At 42.0% G+C, this 15223-nt stretch overlaps 1 protein-coding gene across 1 annotated transcript; it reads right to left on the reverse strand.

The window, feature by feature from the left end:
• Positions 1 to 580: 580 nt before the first annotated feature.
• Positions 581 to 14976, reverse strand: Irs4 (insulin receptor substrate 4). The gene is made up of 2 exons (XM_028876972.2): positions 11229 to 14976; positions 581 to 3051 (listed from the first exon to the last, which is right to left on the reverse strand). Exon 1 carries the CDS (start codon positions 14960 to 14962, stop codon positions 11246 to 11248), a length of 3717 nt encoding a protein of 1238 aa, XP_028732805.1. The 5' UTR covers positions 14963 to 14976; the 3' UTR covers positions 581 to 3051; positions 11229 to 11245.
• Positions 14977 to 15223: the final 247 nt, after the last annotated feature.

Genomic DNA, 15223 nt, shown 5'->3' on the forward strand with positions numbered 1-15223 from the left:
CTTAAAGCCTGTGGATTCCAAAAAGACTGACAATGAATTCATGATATTCAATCTACTCTTCGTTCTGTAGTCCATCGGTGTGAAAATGCTGTCTAATGGTGTATTTTTCATGTACTAATATTTTCTTTTTCCGTGATTAAAAATAAGGCAATGAAAAGGGAAGCCTTCAAAGGATAATGTTAAGTGGCATGGAGATAAAGTCCAATTATAAACAATTACCTCACTCTCCCAGGGTAGTTGATTCAATATAGTAGTCATTATATGGAACTATTGTCATGGTCCACATGTAAACTCAGGGCAGTCATTTTGTAATGTTTTATACTAGTATCACTTCTACATTTGTAGACTCAAAAGTGAGTTGATTCTATTAACTGTATCAAAAAGTTTCATGTTTGTAGGGAAAATGACAGACATGTTTTAATTACCACAACTGCTTCATTCTGAGAAATGGCTGACAGTCAATTCTGCAAAAATTGACTTGTAATGAAGTCAATATACTTGTAATGAAGCCGAGACAACTGGATAAAGCAAAAAATGAAACTTCACTCATATAAGTTACATGAACACATTTATTGCAAGTAGCTCTATGGAAAAGCAAGTCAGATATATATATAAACACTATACAGAGTTGCCAGGTTGTCTCCCAAAACTGCAAACGAGATGCTTACAAACAAGAAAGTTTAAGGGTATTTACAAAGGAAGACAAACACAAAGCAACTCAAAGCAGGTCTGTGAAGCAGAAATAGCAAATGTAATGAACCGTTGGAACTGTAAAGCTTTCGTTTTTACTGACCACGTAACTATGTATGACACCAAACTAATGTAGCAGTCACACACAAATCGTTCCATCATTGCTTTTTCTCAGCAGCTTAAACATCACTGGAAGGTAAGTGGTGTGTCGGTACACATATTCCATAGATTCTTCCATCACAATACTGAATAAATTAATTCATTTGATCTGTAAACTAAGAAGTTATGTCAGAGAGATTGCATATCTGTTATGCTGTACCTGTGACTATTTGTACCTGTGACTAATTGTATGGACTGTTGTGTATGAGGTTTCCATTCATTTATTCAGCAAATGTGCTACCTCTGTGTTCTACCTTCTGTACCCTGTCTATTGGCAGCCCCTAAACCGAATATGTGAGTAAAGGAATACAGCAGTTTCCCCCAAATAATCTTTTCTTGCTACAATTCTGAACGATTATGACAACTCACTTGAATCTAAAATGGTAACAGAAGGCCTGAAGAAAGGCTGCCTAAAGCGTACACTGTTACGATGAACAAAAGCCACACTGCACTACTGAATTAGGTAGGAACAAGAGAGGAGCCTGAAGGGACTGGTGAAAGTGATGCCCTAGCAATGACCAGAAACTGGGTCAGTGACTGGCATTGAAGCTACATCCTCTCAGCACAATTCACACAAGGAAAAAGGAGCACCCCCCCATCCCTTTGCTTGGTAGGCAGGGAGAAACAGTGGAAGTCTACTCGGTTCTTTAGAAAGTTAGTTCAGCAACATGTACTAGAAGCCTGCTCAAAGATAGAAGCACACGTTCAAAGATGTAGGAACCGAGTGGCAAAGAACTTGAGGTAAATATTACACTACTTCAAAGTTGCACATTAAATGCGAAGCAATTTTTTTTAAACAGAGTTACACACAACAGGTACGTCTATAATCACATGTTCACAGGTACACAAGGGTGTTCATACACACAAATGTGTGCATACACACACTAGCACTCACACACTTTTGAGACACTTGCTCAAACACTCACACCCATCTGTGAGATGATGAGGTTTGCCAGTGATGGACCACAGCCAAGAGCTGTATGCCAACACATAACAAAGCTCTAAGCAAGCTTCAAGACCTTTGTTTCTGTCCTGTGTGGTCACCACCTGCTGTTATCATGTTCTCAAAGGTCCAGGTTCCTAAAATCTTAATTCAGTTTCCATCAGAGGCAAGCAAAAATAGGAATGGGGGAGCTTGCTCTGAATTTTTTCTTTTAAATTTTGTACATCTTATATTGGCTCAATTGTCCAGAAGGAGACAAGGCCATATAAGAGGTTCCTTTTGGCTTAAATTTTAGGCAGATGATCAATTGAGAGGTAAACACTAATTTCTGAATATGGGAAACTAAGTTCTTTATAGGTGTCCTGGGCATGGGAGGGACAATGGTTACAGGGGGAAAGGACAGAAAGAGGGGGAGGCAGTTTGAAGAGTAGGAGAGAGGAGCCCCCAGAGAGGCTTGGCTCTTTTCAGGGATAAATGTAGGTTTCAAAATAAAATCAAAACAATAGGTTTGGAAATGTTCAATCCACTAGCAGAGCATGGCAGGTTCTACATGAACAAGTAGACAACCTGCTCCTTGGCTCTGCCTTTAAAATACTCTGTCAAGACATCATGTTAGTTGATTGTAAGTGTCGATAGAATGTTGTAGTGTTGTTAATGAGCAAACTCAGAGATAATTTGCCCTTTAGTCATGTCTTTAAATATTGAAAATGCCTCGTCAAGATAGAAGTTCAGTTCACATTAATTCTTTGATCAAGAAATGTCTTAAGTATGCATTAATCAGAAAAATATTCCAGATCATACCTACCTTCTCATTCATATATATGGTTATCTGCCATTGTTTAAAGATGTTCACATTGAAATTTCATCTAAGTATTATATGTCATTAAAATTGATGCTGGCTATATTTACACAGACTGAATATATTTTAAGAGAGGAAAAGGGAAGTGTTATGAGATACTAACTTACAGCATCTCATTCCTTTCAAAGAGAGAGATCAGGGAAACTAAGAAATAAAGCCAATGTACAGTGTGCACATCTTTAAGTCAATCAATGGATCCAGGGGGCAGTAGTGAGAATGAACTCCATGAGCAGGCTCATTCAGTTGCCACAATCCAGTTGAGTGGTAGAAACTGAGGCTAGTTTCTGTTCAGAAGCCTCAGAATTTTCTTTCTTTTAGGCAGATCTGGAGTAGACGAAGTTGAAATTCTGTGTCACTTTTCTTGTAAAATGTGTTTGGTTTGGGTGGCAATGTAATCACTCTATAAAAAAAAAATGACAAAAATTATTTTCAAAATTGGTGTAAAGACTTGTCACCCCCCACACATTTTTAAACAAAAGGAAACAAAACCTAAAGAGGTTCCTGAGAGACGCATTGAGGATACTGCCTTGGCCTAGACATGGTTAAGCAAAACAGTGGGCCTCCTGTGCAGAGAAAACACAAGCTGGGCAAAACACTAGGATAATTACTCCTGTACCCAGGATGTCAACCTGGTACTTCTTGTGGGCAGTTTGCTTGGAATGTGTGAGCACTGTTCAACTTCATCCCAGTGGGCCCCGGAAGGGAGCCTTAAACAGAAAATGCTCTTCCTTCTCCTACATGCTTAAGTCTGTCTTTACCTTATGTGACACAAGTCAAAGTATTTAAGGACAATCTTGATAAAGGTCTTCTGACCTCATCATGGAATTTCTCCTAAAAGAATTAGTTATAACTGCAAAGATTTTATGGAAATTTCCATTTCTTTACCAAAGTGGTAGGGCTCTCTTAGCTATCGGCTTTAATGTGAGGGTACACATCAGGGAGGATGGTGTGTAGAGCAGTGGGAAGTAAGTATGTGGAGGAAGTTGCTGGAATGAAAAAGGGAAAGAAAATGCCCAGCATGCGGATTATGGAGTACCAAGATTACTTTAAGCTCTGCTTACGTCAAAGTATTTAGTGTCACCTGAAACAAGCTAAAAGAATCCATGGAAAGCTTTCTCCAGAGTAGGCTTCAAATGAAAGCTCTTTATTTAAACTCTAAGTATTTCTTTTGATGGCTATTTTAATGAATGCGCTAAGACTGAGCATCAAAGTCTCCGTCCTTCCCCTACCTATTGTGGTTATTAGTCACATCCATTGTTCTTTCCTTCGTATTAAAAGGCTTAAAAAGAAGTACCCTAAACTAGGAAGTATTAAGTCTTCCTGTGAGTACTACATTTGTGAAATTTTAGGTTCTATTAGGATAAAAGGTATGTGTGGTCACCACAGATTGATTAAGTGTGGATGTGATGTGCATATTAGCAACTCTCATGGAATTTTATCAGATAGCATCTACATGTTTTTAACAGAAATGTGATGTTTCGAAAGTATCTCACCAATTTAGCTTATATTTTTAATATAAATATCATCATAAGTTCATATATATAGTATATTGCAATTACTTCAAATGGGGACTTCTGAGTAGCATATATTATACACTTCATTTCATACATTTTTGCAGAAATATATAAATTAAGTTCCTAGGCTACCTAAGTGACCATGCTTGGCATTAAGACAATTTGTTGATATTGGAGTCATTTTCCTTTATTCTTTCCTTTAAAAAAATAATAACAGCAGCTGTAACGAAGAGTTGTTGTGTATTTCCATGCTTTCCTATAACACTTGTGTCAACATTGGGTAAAGAGTGAATAACCTACCAAAACCCAGAAAATGGTCATGTAATTTCAAGTTTACAAAATATGTTTGTCAATTCCTGTTTAACTATGTTAGTAGACAGGAATAATGCTTTCCAAAACAGAATATTCCCAAAATAATATAACTTGCTTTTTAAATGCATCATGGAAACTGGAGCCACAGATTTGTATTTATAATTCTGTTTTCCTTAAACCCATATTAAAATAAGTTTACATTTCCCTGAGCACATTCCAAGGAACAGCCAAAGGGAGCAATTCAGAAGCTTGCTGAGTAGTGGAAGAAAGCAATTCAGGATTAAACCTCAATCTGAAAGTCTACAAAAGGAATATTAAAGAGCTGACAGTCACACCATGTGTTCATTTCCCATTCACCATCAGAACAATGAATGGTGATGCTTTTGGTAGTGTTATCTGCTCTGGACCTATTTTTCCATTTGATAAGGACCACTTTTAAAGATTTATTGTGTTTCTCATTTTTCAATTAGTCAAAGTTCTTTTTAATATCAAGCTAATTCAACCCTTTTAATAACTGGTATATTCTTAAAGTAGGGTTTTTCTTTGTAAGAGAGAAAACTTCAATAGCCTTTGATAGGTCAAAAGATGCTTCTTCCAAAGTCTGTCAGGTATCATTTTCTTCTTAAAAATTAATAAAGATAATTTTTCAATTTCAATGTGTATAATGCTATAAACCCAAGCATTAATCTTTAATATACTAATGAAGCACACACGACTTTAATATCCCTGGAAATGTATAGGTTAGACCAAAAAGGCAGTTCCTCCTAGTTATCCCAGATTTCTTTATAAGAATCATAAACGTGCCTCTATTAGGGTTTGAAGTCTGAAACAGTAGACCAGAGAAAGGTGTAATTCCAACAATATGTACCATTTTTCTCTCACTCTCTTTTTATTCTCCCAACCTTATTGTCTTGGTTATCTTTTCAACTCTAATTTCCTCTCAAAGTCATATTGAAAATACTGTTCATTAGACAGCATGCTATCTTTGCAGTCTGCGGATGATCACATTATCAGAGGTAATCAAGTAAATCAGCCAAAGCAAAGAGGCCAAAGTGAACGGAGAGAAATGGAAGGCTGGGCCCCAAAGATTAATATATAAAATACATAAAAATTCAACCATGCTACTTAGCTTAATAGTCACTGGATTATATGCAGGTTTCATCTCTTCAGTAAGAACTGTCTCCACACCTTTCTGTGCTTGACGACTATACAGGATGATGATCTCGTATAAGTTGATAAATAGGAAGTACTGTCCCTAAATCATGAAAATTAGCAAGCACTGCTGCTGGTCTTTACAGTGCCAGTCATAGTATTATTTCTGTGATCAAATGATAAAATATGCTTTTCTCCACGGTGGCTCTGATTTCCTAAGAGAATTGTCAAAAGAATCTGGAATGAAAATGGATGCCACTTGTAACGCTCTGTGTTTTTAAAGGGCAGCCTAGTTGTCTCGCATTTGCCCATCACAATCAGGCTCTGGGCCACATAGATTGGTTCATCCCAGTCCTGATTATCTAGAAGTAGACTGTTGGGGATCAGTCACTTCATTTATCATCCTAGGTTAGTTTCCTCACTACTTCCCAACACACGCTTGGGCTCTTTCACTCTGCTGCCTAGTTACTGCTGATGTGAAGAATGCAAGTTACTAGAATTTTAATATGTTCTGTCTTCAATTTACCAAAGACATATAGTCCCTCGTTCATTGTTGAGTTGAAACTCAGAATAAATTAACCTCATAGAAACACTGTTATAAAAAACTGTCTACGGATGACTCTATTTGACCTCTTCAGTTTCTGAACCAACAGAGGAACTGTTTCATCCAATCATTTCTCTAAGATGCACTGAAGTTTCAATTTGGGACTCCATTGAAATAGGTCTTTTAGCTGTGATGGATGATAATAATAATAATAATAATAATGTATCCTAAACTCAAAAGATTAAAATCACAATCACTGGTCATTCATTCAAGGGCTGAGTGGAGGAGCATGTGTTCAGTTTACAATATCTATTTGGAGATATTGGCTTGATTGGCACTCTTTCTATATTTCAAGTCTTCAAGTAGGAAATTAGTAATCATATTCAGGCAAATTATATAACTTCTAAAATGTACTTGCCTAAAGCACAAAAAAAAAAATAGAAAGAAACAACAAAAACATAAAAAAAACATACATTTCTACCACACCCTTTTCCCTACGTGTCTTATTTCATTCTGTTTTGCTCAATGTAGTAGTTTAGATTAAAATACTAGATTTATATAGAAATAATAAATTAAACGAAGAGACTCATAATAGCTGACAAATGCCATTAGATTATGAGCAAAGGCTTAGAAATCTAACTTCAGTTAAGAAATGACTATTAATTGGAATTTATTGAATACACCCTCATTTCACTTTCTTTCCTTTCTGATGTTACACACACACACACACACACACACACACACACACACACACACAACTTGTGTTTGGGAAGTCAGAGTAGCTAACTCCTATCTAGATCAGATTTAAAACATTAAGTTCCAGCTGAGGTCAGATCCTTTTTTTTTTCTAAAAGGGCAGTAGCAAACAGTTCAATGTAAGGAAGATCACCTGAGCCCTGACAGATGATCCAGCTATAACACTCTAAGTGAATTACAACGATATTTGCTACCATTGAATTAAAGCGTACTCACGCTTTTGCTCCCAATGCTTTCATATATAATAATTTTCATCAATATAAAAGTGACAAATTAAGCACTTGGTTAAAGGGCAGTGTGATGTGCTAGATGGAGCATTAGATTGGAAAACAGATGTATGAGTTACATTTTCAGCTCTGCCACTTACCTTCATGAATACAGGAAATTTCTTAACTCCAGCTTCACTTCCAGTACTTACCATCAGTAAAATAATGAATGTGAATGTGCTTTGAAAAATATAAGGCAATCAGTCTGTAACTGGAAAGCATTCCCTCAATCAAGAAGTTAACAATTTAACAACAGTCCATTTGAAATCACACACTGTAATCCTTACTTCTTCCTGCAATGGCCAGCCGAATCTGTTCCAACATGAAGGCTGTATTTTTTTTTTTTTTTTTTGAGAAACCCTAGTTTGTTCCCCAAGATAAACGCCTGCCAATGACTTGAAGTATTTTGGTTCATGTTTGGCGATTAGAGACAGGGAAAGAAAGCTGGAGACCCTGGTTGAGTATTTATGAATGTCTAACAGTCTGGTGTGCTTAATTAAAGTCCTGGCCCTGGTTTCAAAGAGATGTTTTGCTTGTAGCTGACATTTTTATCCTGGAAGCATCAGTCTTAAAATAGAATGAATGCAAATGAATAATGATTGCCAACAACTTTAGCTAACTTTAACTGAGTGAGGTCCTCTTTAATTGTTTAGGTCAAATACCTCATTACTCCAAAGAACTATCCAGATTTTGGGGGGTGATGAATGCTACATGAAATAAGTGATCCATCAATTATGGTTGGGAAAACTCTGGTATCTAGAGATTATATTATAGCTATTTACAATAAATACAATCCAATACAGTAAAAATGATTTGCTTTCAGCACCTGCAATTTATAGCAACAGGACTTAGCAGCAGGACAACGGAAAAAGCTTGGGCTTCCTGTGTGGTGAGAATAGGACCTAAATTGTCAAAAGCTAATTACTAGATTTTGGCCTTTTAATACCAAGTACTATCATAATATAACTAATTTGGCTGACCAATTATTTCATGCCATCTACAGCTGCCCACTTCTTACTTTTATGTCTTGAATAAAAATACCAGAGAAATCTACATCCCAGATCACTTTAATCTATCAATTTTATATCAGGTAATGTATTAAAAGAAGGAAAAAGGCACACAAGGGTTTAGGGATGGACTCAATCACATGGGAAACGACACTCTTCTAAATGCTAATGTGTTCAAAGCAGCCTTCATCATCAAGGGATTGCTTTAAAAATATTTCATTCAATATGAAAATACATACTCAGGTTATATTCTCGGTGTTTCTTTCTAATTGGCTTGCAAAGCAACTATAAAATACTTACATGAAGCTTGACTGGAGACAAATAAGGTTAGACATTCATTATTTTTGCATTGCATGATAAACTGGTCTTAATAAATCATAATATCACTTACATTATAAAAAATTCCAATATAACAATACCAACTGTGAATAATCTTATATGTGACACTTTTAATGAAAGTTAAGACTAATGAAAAAGAAACACAGAATTTTAACTTAGCTTTATGTTTCTAAATTAGTAGTTAACGGTCACAACCAAAATACTGATCCCAACTATATAATAATACAAACATAGCACTTCTCTGTTCCAGTTCTAAACACATTCCACAAACTGAGATTAACTTAATGAGCTATGTGACTCCTAATACTGTGTCTTTGTTCCCTGTTGACAACACTATTTGTTTCTTAACATGACGTTTTCATTTTTAAATGCTAGATAAGAAAATAAAGGCAGAACAGAAATAGGTGAAAGTTCTTCTATAACTTTAGAGAAAAACACTTCACAGACAACACTTTATCACTTCACATTAAAATGCTAACTAAAGTCATTTCCTGCAGTAGGTTGTTTCAATATCACACCTCCTCCTGTGCCCTTCCATATGATATATTGTAGAAAATTACATGTCAAATCTACCTTTAGCACCAAGAAATTAGCTAGTTTTCTGAAAAATTAAATCATTAGTTTAAATGCTTGAATTTCACTTCAGTGTTAAACCAACAAAATAAAAATACATTATATTTGTAAATGATTTCATGCTCCAAAACGCTTCCATATTCATTCACTTATTTCAATACTCCTTCTTGTCTATGAGATACAACTTCAGTGGTGTAGTCCCTCAGTAAAGTTAGGAATTTCCTCAATAAACAATACAATTAGAGCATATTAAATCTCCAAAATAGCTGCAAAGCCATTAAGCAGTAATTTATATAAACACAATGGCCACTGGATCTTAATAATCCTCAGAAGTCAGAGTTTATTTGAAGAACAGTATGATTTCACTATTCTTAATTTATGTGTGAACGAAGATCAGAGTATTGGAAAGTGTAGGCATCATTTCAAAGAATCGCAGGGTCACAAGCAGCTACTCTGATGCATCATCTCTTTTGATGTGGTATTTTACATCAAAGTTGTACACAGTACCTTCAACAGTTAGGCTCCAACAAAAGCTTGAGGGTGATTTTGGGGTGTACTTTCTGTTTACTTGTCGCTGAAAGGCTGATTACCTGATTATAAGTTCTTGGAAATGGAATTATGACTTGACTTGTAAATACATCGTTATGATAGTTGTTCTCTCTCTCTCTCTCTCTCTATCTCTCTCTCTCTCTCTCTCTCTGTGTGTGTGTTGTGTGTGTGTGTGTGTGTGTGTGTGTGTTGGAGAGGAGCCTCACAATTTAAAGGACTTTGGGATTGAGTCCTTTGCAAGTCAGAGCATCCTTTTGTTGTTTTAGTGATCACTCTCTTGGTATGTCTGTGCTGCAAATGTGAGTTTTTGTATGGCAAGTTTTCTATAGCAAGGAGAGAAAGAGGAGGTAGGGGGCTACACCTGCACTGAATGGGGAGCTTGTAAGGTAACTGTTGTGATCACTCCCCAACTTGTTATGCCTGATCAAGCACAGTGGGCAAAGATGAAATCACAAAAGCATTCCAGAGCACAAGCAAAGCAAAAATGTTCACTAAACTGACTACTGGAATGAAAACTGCTGGGAACTGTCCCTTCACAGGGAAAGAGGATATTCTTCTAAAGAGAGAAGGCAGGGCATGCTACAGGGGTGTCTGCCATCTGCAAACATTGCTCGAGAATCTCTCAAGACAATAAGAGGAAATTCTGGACAAACTTCACTAGATTTGACTCTTCCACTTCTTCCCTCAGCAACTTAGGACTTGAAACCCTCCACTGCTCAGGGTGGGCTGCCCCTGGAGTCCTGTCTTCTTCCTCCAGCCTTGTTACCTTGCTTTTCCTTGATTTCTCAGAAGACACATCATTTAAATGTCTCAAATGCTTTTTAAACGTTTGAAACAATATTCATATCCATACTCAAGATGCCTCTAGAGAGGTGGGGTGGGGGGTAAACGAAGAAAGGAAGCACAACAAAAGTGACTTGCCTTCCCCTACCAGTGGCAGAGAAAAGGAACACTCACGGTTTCTCACAGTTTATCCTGTGTAAAAACAAAAACAGATCAACACAAAAACACTTTCCACAGCAAACACTGTCTTTTGATCACCTGGGGTTTGGGATTATCTATGCACTCTCTCACCAATCAGCTGACAACCGAGAGTTAACCTTTTGGGCAAATCACTGCAAACTAGGCAAGCAATGACTGTTTTTGAGAAAGTGACTATGTTAATAGTTGGCTTGTTGCTGCTAAACTTCCTGTGCCCTCACTCAGCCCTTGCACTTAGATTGCGCACTTGCAGAAAAGCAGCTTTAGTTGTAGGCTTGAAAGTTAGTTGATGCAATTCACTTTTCCGAAGGACTTAGGGAAGGGGAAAGCAACTTTCATGCTGCTCCTAAGAAATAAATCCAATGTTTAACAATTGGCTCTGTCAGATAAATTTATGGGTTAGATAAAAGCTGATGTTTTCGCAAAGACCGAAAAGGTACCATGTGAAAAATGAAAACTGAATTCTACTCTCTCTAATAACACTAGTAAACGAACTATGATCTCACTTATCGCTAACATCGTAGCAAGTAACTCATTAGACAAATTCCATTAACTTCAGGAATTTAAATTATAAATTCACCAACCTCTTTTTGGAGAGTGATCACTTCTTGTAGTCACGTCTGGCAAAGTCCATTCTCACGTAAATGTCGTTGTCTTCGTCGTCGTTGTCCTCAGAATCCGCTCTCTCTGGGGGTCTCAGCACCCGTCGCTGGCGAGGTGGCGGTGGTGGAGCGGCAGCGCGGGCCGCCAGGTCCTCACCTCTGGCAGCTTGGTTAAGAGCTCCAGGATTCCAACCTGCGGCAATATCCTGGACCCCTCTTACAGCCTGGGCACCAAGAACATTAGCAACAGGTTGGAACCAGCGAACGGAGGCGGAGTCAAATCCGGCAGTGGCCTGGAAGCCGGCAAAGAAAGCGCCAAAGCCGGGGGCCGCGGCTAGCGCAGAGACCACAGCTAATGCCCGGCTCACTGCCAAGAGGGGCGCCCCAGCTGGAACAGCAACCCGGGCAGAAGCGGCGGGAAAGTCTCTGTCCAAGCTGTCAGTCGGGAAAGCAGAGACAGCGGCTCGGATGTTGGCAAATAAACTTTGGGAACGGCTTTGCTGGCGTCTTCTCTCCTGCACTTCCTCCTGCAGCAGCCTAGCTACAGGTGGCCGTTCAGAGAATGGACCAGGAGAGAGAGAAACGTTCATACAGCACTCAGAAAATGGGTCGACTACACAGATTTGACCAGTTTGAGCATCATAGCGAATGGTAGTGTCAGCAAAAGGCACGACTGGTCTAATGGTTGGGTTGAAAATTACTTCAATGTATTCACCCTCTTCCATAATACTACCTGTAGCATTGCCTGGGAAAAGACGAAAGGGCCACCTAGCACCGGCCAGATAGATGGTGTTGGCACCTGGTAGAACTCTTAAAAGATCTGAAAGGCGGATTGTTGGATTTGAAAAGGGCACCCCGATTTCAATATTCAGGTAGCTAGAAAAAGCTGTGAGTCTGGAGTCAGCAATTAAGCCCCATGGATCTGGCAGTCCTTGAGCAGGGGGAGCTGGCACTTGGCGCTCTCTCTTAATGAAGTCAATGTTGATATAGTCACGAGAGCTGTCAGCTCCTCTCTGCTCCTGTGTGGGCTCTACTGGATTGGGATTGATTTTATTTCCTTTTGCAATAAAAGAAAGTCTGTTAGGTCTCTTAGCCTTGTTCTCTGGGGGCTCATCATCTGAAGGCTTTGCAGGTAACCCCCTATCTCCAGGTTTTGAGAATGACCCCTCAGTGGAAGGCTTTGAAGCCACATCTTTGGCGCCCTGGCTGAAGGAGGCTTCTTTGTCTAGACCCCTCCCCAGGAATTTCCCAGGCAACATCGGAACATACTCACTATGGTCGCTCTGTCCCAAGGGTGAACTCTGAAAAGGACTTGGCAGAGAGAAGTAAGAGCTCCAACTTTTGGAGGAAGATCCTCCCTGAGGATTGGGGGGATTTTTAGGAATTGCACCTGCTCCAGGAGCCATAAACATGTAGTCACTGTCACTGTCATTGTCCTTAGAGTCATCCTCTTTATTAGTATCTGGTGCTTTTGGAGGACTTGGTGCAGGTGGTGGTGGGCTCACTCTGGGAAACATCATCATGTACCCTCTGGAGTCTTCAAAGGGTGACCTAGAGTGGCGCTTTTTTGAAGCAGAGGAATTTTGAGGAGCCATTGGCATATAGTCACTGGAACATGCAAGAGGAGCGGCCACCCCTGGCCTCATTGGCACATATGGGTCATCCTCATCTTCATCGAAAGCTCTGGCTCTGTGTGGTCCCCGGGTTGCACCTTCTGAGCTCTCCATATCTCTCATCTCTTTGGCCTCTTTGCGTTCTTTTGTGGCTCCCCTGTCAGCACAGAAATAAAGTCGGAATCTTCCTCCAGACTTCCCTTTTCCACCAGCTGCTCCAGCTGTTGGTGGTGGAGGTGGCGGTGGAGGCAGCATTTGCTGTTGCTTATTTTGAGTGAATTTACTAAAGTATGATCTCTTCTTCAGAGATTTTCCACGGTCACCATCGTTGGAGTTCTTTCCACTTCCTGAGTCCTTGCCTCCTCCTGAGTTCTTGCCACCACCTGAGCCATGACCATCGCCAGGTCCCTGGCCACCACTTGAACCATGACCACCTCCAGGCCTCTGGCCTCCACCTGAGCCATGGCCATTTCCTGAGCACTGGTTTCCTCCAGCACCCTGACCTCCTGAACCCTGGCCTCCTGAGCCCTGGCCGCCTCCAGATCCCTGTCTGCCACCTGAGCACTGGTTTCCTCCTGAGCTCTGGCTACTGGTGCCTTGGCCACTTGAGCCCTGTCCACCTCCTGAGCCCCGGCCATTTCCTGAGCCCCAGTTGTTCATGGGCATGTAATCACCTCCGTTCCCTTCCTCGCTTTCCTTGTCTTTTTCTTCAGAGTTGCCAGAGCTGGAGCCCGAGGCTTCACAAGCTCTGTTGTTGAAGACTTCATCAGGGTGTGAGACATGTTCACGGGGGCTAGGAGCCACCGGGCGGAAAAAGCTGGGTGGTACTGAAACCGCTCTCCTGGACCTGCGGGCTCTGGGCAGGTGCCCCCTTCCTCTCCTGGAGGGAGGTAGAGGCTCGTTGGGTATGAGGCGCCTGGAAAAGAGCATCTCTTCCCTATCACCGATAGCCCTGAGGCGGCAAAATTGCTCAAAGCGGGGTCTTCGGAGCCAGCCGCCGGGCTCCAGCGGGAGCAAGCCTAGGTGCCTCCTAGTGGACAGCAGGGTTAACAGGTGGGCGCCAACACTGATGCTGTAGCTGCGGCATCGGGCTCTGTATTCGTCTGCGCACAAGGCTCTCATTTTCTCCAAAAACAACTCATGCATATTTTGGGCCACCACACTATCATCTACCTGCATCCACAGCTCCCCTGGACCGATGACGGTGGACCTGCCGACTTCCAAGAAGAAGTACTGCTCTGAGTGCCCACAGCGACGAATGCTCAGGAGCTGGACGACCACACTGGCCACTTCAGTATTGAGCCTTACAAACACGACCTCTTCGTCGGTAAGACACAGCCGGAACACGCCGCTCAGCTCTTTTCTGTGCCCCAGCCCCCTGGGTTTCACTACTACCTGCCACACATCTTTGTAGAAGCGTGGCTCCGCCGCCGCTGCTGCCGCCAGGGCCCCCGGCTCTCCGTCCGGCTGCGCGCCTAGCGTGCCGCAGCGGCGGCGCTTGCTCTCGAGGATGAGGCGGCTGAGGAGCAAGTACCAGCTTTCTTGTTCCGACTCGTTCTCGGCTACCATCGCGAAGTACTCGTCCTGGGTGAAAAGGGCAATGAGGTGTCGGTACCGGGCATCAGCTCGTTGGCTCACGGAGAAGCACTGGTAGAGGATGATCACGCGCCTTGGTGGGATGAGCGCGGGGACCGCAGCACCGGAGGCGGCTGCCTCTGCCGCAGCCGCCGCGGCGCGGACACTGTGGCGGAACTTCCTGGCATTTTCGTAGTATTCGAGCCGAGCCGGTGCGTCTTCGGTCTCGAGTTTGAGCACGAAGTAACGCCTGTGCCCATGCTTCTGCTTCCTCAGGTAGCCGCGTTTGCAGACTTCATCCCCGACGGGGAGGTCCTCCTCTTCGGACTCGGAGTCTGACCGGGAGCCAGTGGCCGTGGGAAGCCACATGGCTCCCGGACAGGACGACCCGGTCCCAATGAGTGCGGTCGGGGTTCCGGAGGAAAGAAGCGGGGTGGTCGCCACTGCTGCTAGAGCTGCGGAGGCTGCTGCTGCTGCAGCTCTCAGTCTCCTTAGTGCTCGGTCGCCAGCGAAGGAGCAACTCGCCATGGTGATGCACGGTGGTTTTAAGGTGAGCGGAGGGAAGGGGGGGCTCGAGAAGGGAGGGCTGGGGGAGGAGGCGGTCCCCCCCCCCCGTCTGCCCGCCCCGACCCCTCCCGCCCGCGTCCCCGCCCACTTTACTGGGCTCACAGCGGCGGGCAAAACAACACGTGACTGTCGCCTCACGCGGAGGCCCGCTCCAGATCCAGCTGCCCAAGCAGTGGAGGGGCGCAAGCGGCCACCATTAGAGGTGTGCAAGGGAGGGGACCC

This window comes from Peromyscus leucopus, chromosome X (genome assembly GCF_004664715.2).
Source record: "Peromyscus leucopus breed LL Stock chromosome X, UCI_PerLeu_2.1, whole genome shotgun sequence".
Classification (NCBI taxonomy): Eukaryota; Metazoa; Chordata; class Mammalia; order Rodentia; family Cricetidae; genus Peromyscus; species Peromyscus leucopus.

Excerpts from the sequence above, each read along its gene's own strand:
- Irs4 (XM_028876972.2), bottom strand. The coding sequence starts at position 14,962 with ATGGCGAGTTGCTCCTTCGCTGGCGACCGAGCACTAAGGAGACTGAGA.